The sequence below is a fragment of the Dermacentor andersoni genome, chromosome 1, assembly GCF_023375885.2.
Source record: "Dermacentor andersoni chromosome 1, qqDerAnde1_hic_scaffold, whole genome shotgun sequence".
Classification (NCBI taxonomy): Eukaryota; Metazoa; Arthropoda; class Arachnida; order Ixodida; family Ixodidae; genus Dermacentor; species Dermacentor andersoni.
The window spans coordinates 94,061,837-94,070,494 of record NC_092814.1 but is presented as its reverse complement, the minus strand read 5'-3'; the positions used below and the strand labels follow the sequence as shown (position 1 = coordinate 94,070,494).

Here is an 8,658-nt window from a genome sequence, read left to right as displayed (position 1 = left end):
ACGCCTCTGGCCATGAGTGAGAAGTGGGTTCGCATTGTGACCACAAAAGTGATCACTTGAGGATACGGGTCCACTGCTTCAAGAACACTGATTTTGGTACAACTATAGAAAGGCATCGCATGCGGACTTGGTGTTGCCGAACGTAGAATTGCATGATGGGGCCGTATTCATTGCATTGCAAATTGCATTGCATGATGGGGCCGTATTCTCAGTCAACCTCTTTTGAGGATACAAGATACTATCACTTTCGTGCTGTGCACTGGATGTGTCGGTATCTACGGGCGACAGCGTGCATTGGACAGAAAATGTTGCATGCGGGGAATGCAGTTTCTGCCCGCACCTTCACGTCCTGTGCTGAGTAACGTGAAATCTTGTGAAAATGATCATATCTCTGAAAGTGATTGACTCAGAATGCCACTCCATGGCAGTGCTGCCATTGCTGACCGATGCATGGGGCGCATTTTGTGCTGTCGGTATAGCAGTTATATAGCCTCAAGCATGGCTTGCGAAAGTAGGAATTTTGACAGTGAAGTTTATTGCTGCGACACATTCCCTGTATGTGCTGTCTCAATTCACAACAAAATTTTTGTGAAAGCAATTTTTTTTTCTTTTTGTGATGTTCTACTGTATACAGTCCATTTAGCTTCCCAGGCGCTCGATACGTTGTTGCAACTCTTTGATGTCTGCGTCAATGGCATCTGCTGCGCGGCTCAGACGCTCATTCTGCTCCTGCAAACAGAAATACCGGGGAACTGAGAAAACGAATGGGACTTTGCTAGTGATATCCACATAATGTCGGGCGCATATTGTAATATGGTGATGTTACTGAAGACAACACCATGTCCACTGGATAAAAGTGTTTTTCTCCAGTGGCCATGACAACACACACACACATAGGTGTATGTGGTGGCAGCAAGGTATCCCTTTTGAACTTTTGGGGGGGAGGGGGGAGGCCTAGCCTCCATCAGCATAAGGGTTCCTTGTTTTTTACATCCTATGCATTCTAATGGAACCCACAGATGTGCATCTGCATATACCAAGCGACACCATGTGAGCATTTAGAAACTGACAGTAGAACTGTGGTGATACCAAGGAGGTGATACCCTTCACTCAAAGGACTATCGTATTTAGTCGAATATGGGTCGACCTTTTTTTTTCTTCTCTTTCAGAAATGTTACCCAATAAAGTCACAGTTTTGCCAGACAGGCGAAGTACTGATTGCAATAGCAAATCATTAGTCAGCTATACGACATAAGGTTAGCCGTTTTATCAGCTGCATAAGCTGCTGTAAAGATTCACCCACTGACTAAATTAACAAGCACGTTGTCACGTGCGCACAGGCAAACAGGAACACATCTCACTCGATGACCATCAACATTCGCTGTCAAAGCGCTGGCGTGTTAAAGAGCAGCAGCAGTGGCAAGCGAATTCCCCTTCGTGCCGCTTCTCGCTTCAACACTAACTACAGGCACACGAGAACACAGTGCACACAAAGACGTCAGCTATCTCAGGTCAGCTAGCCTTTGAACCCAGCACAGACTGCCTCCAAACGGGACACACGTGGCCATGCTCAGCCACCGCAGCTGGAGTAGAAGAGATGTGCACTAACTTGCCCCCTCCCCCCTCTTAGTGCGTGCATGTCAACTTGCTACCTCCCTTTGCACGCGTGAGAAGATACCACTGTATCAAGCCACCATCCTTCTCGGCTCACCCTCGCAAGCTTCCATCCACACCTACAGCACGTGGCATGCGGCCACAAGGTTCTCGCACTGGGACTTTATACGGAATGTTATTGCAACGACGACAATGGAAATTTGCCCGGAGTGTCCAAAATTAAATGCATCATCAATGTATATTCCTAACCAAAGAACCTCACCCTATACTCGTGAACAAAGCTAGCAAAAGTACAGAGCTAAGGGAGTCCCTGCGTCAAGCCCACCGTAAAGCCAATCTGGAGATTATTGAGACTGTGTTTAAGAAACATTGCATATCCAACACATTCGACGGCACTGAGAACGACATCGTTAATGGTGCTGAGCGCGCCTGCGAAGCATCCGACGAGAACGACTTCTATGGTAGTTGCGACAAAGATTCAGAGTGTAGCATCCACTTGCAAGATTTAGTAGCGGAGCTTACAGTAAATAATGGTGTGTCATGTTCAAAGTTCGTCATTTTTATAAAAAGGTATGGGTCGACCTATATTCGTGTTCATCCCATATTTGAGTAAATACGGCAGTACACTTGTCCTATGTTGCCTAAGGAACAAGTGCATAGGAGTACACAAGAAAAGTAGGGCAGAGGTTTACAGAGCGTGAGTGACCACAGTTTAGCCGGACAGATCCACTGATGGGGGTTCCAGTGACAGGATTAGTATCAAACAAAAGCTCTTCCAAATGTTCTCCCCCAGCTGGATGAAACTTGCGTCTGTCACCATAGATGGTCGGGTGTTTAGCGGGCTGTTGCTGCAGGCTGAGAGATTTATGGCAGAATGCGCCAAGTTCTCAGAAGCTATGTGTCTCTGCTAAAAAAGTGCTTGGCGTCTTCTTTTCATGTGTACATGTCGCAAGTATCAAATAAAAAGATATAGTCTTGGCCCATGTTTTAATGCAATTAGCGTTCTTAGCCTACTTCAGCAACTTTGTGTCTATCTATCTGGCCTCTTTACGCCGCTCTTCCCAGTGACCCTAGTTGTATACAACTGGGGCCACCAGGTATATGCTAGCTGCAGTCTTGCCGAGCAGACAACATGGGTCACTGGGTATGCAACCGAATTGACAACTTGCTGCTGGCTGCTGCCCGACCTAGCAAACAATTTGAGTCACTGAGTATTAATGAATGAATGTGTGGTGTTTAGTGGTGCAAGGGCCAGGTATGGCCAAAGAGTGCCATGCCAGTGTTAATGAGTTTGCAGTGGAGTTATGATTTTTATGAAGTTGATGAGACGTGGCTGTAAAGGGGCCTTAAAAATAGTCGCTATAAAGTTCGTAAAATCTATGTGTAATAAAATTATGGCGATGACAAATGACTGGAACTATGAGCATTAAGATGTATTTCGAGAGAATGATACGATATATAATATGTGTCTGATGCTAAAATTGGCTACAGCACTACTGCCTCATTAGAGTCCTTGAAACACAAGGGCCTGGAGGCATGTGCTATGAAAAACACCATAGCAATATCCTCTGGAAAAGAGGACGCGCTATGAACTTAATGGGCTTATAACATGCAGGACAACATCATTCAAGAAATCGAGGACTGCTTTGGTGTTAAAAAGCGGTTCCTTATTAAGAAACATAGCCGGGTGAAGAGGGATGCGATAACGGTATGCACGAGGAAAATGTTTCTTTCTCTCAGCTTCGGCTTCTCTCAGCAGTCACTGAGTATACTCCCAAACAGACAACTTGCAACTCAATATTTACATAACATAAACATAACCATGAATATCTCTACCAGTAATGGATTACCCATCACCAAATTACATATGTACCACCACATGAATGCTAATTGCATTAACGTAAATAAATAATCTCCAAAGGATCTGTCTAGCCTCTTACACCACTCGTTAATAGTAAACAATTCTTTAAAATTTATCCAGTGTTGGGCAAATTTGAACCTGTGCCCCATGGATTCCTCAAGCACAGCAGTACGACGCTTTAGCACTGTGCCACAGATGCCTATGAGCAGCGAGCGATTAATTCTCAGCATTGGTATGCGCTGGTGCACAGCAGGTGCAATCTCAGAGGTCATGCAATCTCGGAGGGGGCCTCCCACATGCTGCTAGATGGTGCAGGCGTCCAGAGGGAAGCGCGAGAGATGGGCACGGCTCTTCGCGTTTCAGCGGCGGCAATACAGTGTGTCACTATACTACTTAAAAGCTAACTGCATTCAGGTTGACAGTCGTCATGAGATGGGTTCTGCTGGAATTTTTTGGCAATATTTATTTGTACCTGTTTTCTTCTTTGAAATTAGTCTTGTGCCTTACCACTGTCAAAAGCAGGAATGTGTGGGAGGAAGAAGCAACTGTGTGTTGCGGAAGACTAAGGAAAACTTGCAGCGTGCCCAGAGGGAAGAGCAAGAGAGGAGTACAGTACTTGGCTGCAATACAGGGCTCATACATGACCTGCTTCGACGGTTGCAATACAGTGTGTTGCTACATTGCTTGAATGCTAATCATATTAGTGACGACAGTCATCGTGAGATGAGCTCTGCTGGAATTTTTCACTATGTTTATTGGCATCTGTTTTCTTACTTGAACTTAGCTTTGTGACTTACCACTGTCAAAAGCAGGAATGTGTGCAATGCAAGCTTGAACTGTGTGTTAAAGAAGAACAAGGAAAACTTGCTTTATGTTGGCTAAATCAGTCACCAGTGGCCAGGACAGCACTAATTCAGCCTGTGCAGGGGCGCGTAGCAGGAAATGTACAACATTATTTGGTGTTGCAATTATTTAGATGTTTGGTAAAGTGTAGCCCATTGGATCTTTGTTTTACATCAATAAAATTACTTTCTTGAAGCCACTTGAGTCCAGCTACCTTACTGAAGAGCCTGTGGCACACGTAGGTACATTACAGTTGTTGGATTCATCATTGCCCTTTCTCACAAGGTGAGATGCCTTTCTCCAGGACAAAGAAAAGTCCTAATCTCTAGACAAACTATTGTTGTTTCTTTTTATGTTATCATTCTGCTTTTGCCTGCCCACACTAAGAACATGTCAACCTCACTTGTAGCAACTGAGCACTGAAGCTGGCAAGCTGGCTTAGCACCATAAAATTGAAGGGGAACCTGACCGCCATCGCGTTAGTGCATACTACACAAAATAGAAGAGGAAGGGTTCATTGTGGCTCCTTTTCTTGCACATTATTTCAAGCTTATGCAAGGAGGACATTGGCAGCACAACACCCTCAGCCAGATGTACCACGATTCCCCTTTATAACTTTTCATTTCATTAATTATATGCCCACCTGGGAGGCTATTTTGTAATTGTCTACCTAGTGGACATGTACATTTTGGCTGCTGCTGATGTGCTGATTGGCTGGGCTGGGGGAAACAGGTGAACACAGCCAGTTTCCTTCTCACTAGTTCAGCTCTAGCCACTCGGCGGTGGCCGAAATGGACAGTCCACTAGGTGGACACTTACAGAATACCCCTCCCGGTCTGTTCTATGCAGAAAGGTCACACGACCACTTGCTTTGTGTACTTGCTCACTCAACTCACTGTTTACGTTTTTTATTGGAGCTTTTCTAACGCGTTTGGTCTCTTTCCCATGTACAGGGAGTGAACAGCGTCATCTTCACCGAAGGAAAATTAAAACATAGAGAGGATAAAGGCAGACTTTTCTGACAAACAATGCTGTGCTGTGAGCCATCCACAGCAGCTCACATGAAAAGACAAAAACAGATAGGTTGGTAAGGGAAAAAGTGACCGGAAGTGAGAAAGTCGCAGCACACACTGGAGGCATGAAACGAGCAGCACAATAAGCAACCCCATATTTTTCTTTCTTGAAAGGCTGAAAATCATAGTTCTTTGGAGAGAGACAAGCCATTATATTGTCCCTGTGAATACCAGTGACAGTACTGTTTCTTGTGCACACAGGGAACATCAGCAACAAGGTCCTCGGGAAACGCATACCGGCCAACATGCGAACCTGCCAACTTGACTTTCTGTGGATCAGCACATATTCACTTTATCAACGATGAATTGCCTTTAGACACAACACACAAGAAGCAACGAACTTGGAAGAGCAGTGACTGACAAGCAGCACATTGTTTTGTGATAACCGACTTTTGCAGCGACTTTGATGTTGCCAATTTTGTCTGATATGGGAACTTGTCTGCATAAACCAAGTATGCCTCTGATGTTCTTTCACCATCAGAAGATTTCGAAAAATATCTTCAGAGACCAACCAGCTAAATTTTTTTAAATAGTCTTTTGTAAAATTTGACAAATTTGTAATATTGGACAACGAGCACAAATTCATGAACTTTACAAAAAATGATTAGGAGTTGTCAGGTATAGAAATAAGAAGATCACAGCCTGGCTTCCAGAAACACATGCAGCTCTCAAGAACAATTGGATTGCGAGACAACAAGGAAGAGTAAAGTTCTTGTGGCTGCCGAGTTCTCACTAATAAAATACTTTCACAGTCTTCTAAACAGCAGAAACATGGGCCAAGATCGGGCGTCAGGAGTCAGAATGCTTCCAAATATCTCAGAGCTGTTGGCCTTTAATTGCACTGCGAACTACAGAAGCCAGAGCACAGAAAGTACCCTTACTTGGGATAGTCTGTTTCAGTGATTCTTGTGTTTGAACAAACAATTATGATGGGTGTCGCATGATGACAACCATAAAAAGTGTTGAGCGACCACAAAGCCAGGTTCCCGAGTTCCATCTGGACATTTCTTGGGTGGAGTAAGATGCCATACATCCATTCGAATCGCCCTGTGCTTAGTGAATGAGCTCACTGTGGTTGAATGCTAGTACTGAGCTCGTGCGAAACCAGCCCAGCACCTCCTGCACGAGCCCTACACTACCTCTTCGGTGAGTACAGAGAATGCTGTAAACTCATTCAGCATGAAGCCAGCACCAGGCGAGACGAATGGTGACATGCAGATGATGTCATATTGCATTGGTGAAACAAATCGTAGGGTGCAGAACCTCAACTAGTTCAGGAAAAGTAGGTGGATCAAACGGACCTCCTATGTCGGGCAGTTGGCCACTGAATGTGAGTGAAGCTTGCCTGTTATGACCCTATCGACGATAAACTTGCCACCTTGTCATGAGCCTACCAAAGTCTGCCTGTGCCTGTGTCTGTGTTTGCCTGTGTTTGTATCTATGTGTTGTAATAAATTTTAAGGTATGGTTTATGGAATGCATTTATGTTTCTGTAGAGGGTTCATATATAATTCCGCATATATTCTTCCTAATGCATTATGACATTATGTACTTGTTACCTGCATATGCAAACATTTCGCTACCTCGTAAGAAATTTGCACCCTCCCCTTCCATAGATGGGAAACTCTACATCTACACACATGCACACCCCACCACTTATGTGAGCAAACAACATTCTAAACAATTCTTACTCGCATCAGGTCCTCGAGGTCTTTAGGGTTTGAGCTCCCGCTACTGGCAATAGGAGCTTTTTCGCACTCAACGATGTCACGCACAAGCAATGCCAACGACTTGCAATCTCTGAAAGAGCAAAAAGGTCAGCATGTAACTACAACCTCTGCATGCTTCAACATGGTGAGTTCCTCCATGGTAACAAGGCAAGCTGCTATACTCCGTCTCACCAACTCTGTGCAGTAAACACTAAGGCCCCTGTCAGCCAGTTGCGTGTTAGAGAAGGGAAGGGTTGCCAACTCTGGGCTATTAGCCCAATCAGGTGGTGTGTACCAATCTACATGCTGAGAAAACACTTCAAATCGGAGCTAATGAAAATATTGATGTTTAAACATGTAAAATACAGCCTAAAAGCTTTCAACTGTACCTGCGACTTAAAACTTATTAGTATGCACCAAGTGTGTTACTGAAGTGTTACAACACAGACATCTGTGCATGTGTTACAAAATTAATATGTTGCCCTGTATGAAGGCGCTCTTATTTCATTGTTTCTGACAATAATGATTTGAAATAGGCAAAATTGCTGAAGAGAGAGTGACAGAGACAAACATTTATTAAACAAAAATAACCAAAGGGCATGTCACCTATAGTGCTTCCAGTGGGGTGACTAGATCAAAAGTCTATTGTATCCCTTCGGCAGGTATGACAAGCTGTTGTACACAGCTTTGCAGTAAGAAGGGTTCCCTCTTGGAACAATCCAGTAGTTTAATGTAATGAATGAGCTCTATAACCCAGCAAGGCAGATGTTTCACAGTGTGGATAGGACAGACATTAGTTGTTTTCCAAACACAATTGCAAGAAATAATTTATATAATTCATGCACCTCAAGTATATTTCAGTTCAGGTGTGGAGTCCATATATGAAGACTCAACAAAACCCTCCAAAAAATTCAGGATTGCAAACCTGTTCTGCTGCTTCTATGTCTTTAATCACTTCAGGTGCTGTGTGCCCAATTGTACATGCCAAGACAGCATCATAAGCAAAAGCATTGTTAAAAATTACGTTTAAAGCATATTGCATAGCTCTTGAAATACTTCTGATTGGACGTGCACTGTAAGCTTGAATAATGTAATGTGTTTTAGTAAGACAAGTTGGGAAGTAGGTGGCTGGGTGCTTGTTCTTGGTGTCGGTATGTCATCATGTAGCAGGCTCACTTGTACCATTGTTTTTAATGTGATTAGAATTCTTTGCCAATTTTTTTGCACAATGTTTTACACCAGGCATACTTTTTCAACTGCCTGGGCAGGTGCTTCCTAAGTATTAAAATTAAATCCTGAGGTTTTACGTGCCAAAACCATGATATGATTATGAGACATGCTGTAGTGGGGGGGCTCCAGATTAGTGTTGACCACTTGAGGTTCTTTAAAGTGCACCCAATGCACACTACAAGAGCGCTTTTGCATTTCACCCCCATCAAAACGTGGCTGCCACAGTTGGGAATGGAACCCGCAACCTCGTGCTTAACAGCGCAATGCCAAAGCCACTACCAACCACGGCAGGCGCTTTTCAAGTATGACGGACATGAAATAGTTGATT

At 43.9% G+C, this 8,658-nt stretch overlaps 1 protein-coding gene across 4 annotated transcripts in view; it reads right to left on the bottom strand.

Moving 5' to 3' along the window:
- Nucleotides 1-512: 512 nt before the first annotated feature.
- LOC129380530 (uncharacterized) overlaps nt 513-8,658 on the bottom strand; it is a 32,154-nt gene continuing 24,008 nt past the window's right edge. For all 4 annotated transcript variants that reach the window (XM_055061796.2, XM_055061794.2, XM_055061797.2 and 1 more), the window contains 2 exons: nt 7,083-7,191; nt 513-729 (listed from right to left, as the gene is read on the bottom strand). In XM_055061796.2, coding sequence (XP_054917771.1) covers nt 640-729; nt 7,083-7,191 — 199 coding nt within the window. In that variant the 3' untranslated portion in view covers nt 513-639. The remainder of the gene's footprint in view (nt 730-7,082; nt 7,192-8,658) is intronic.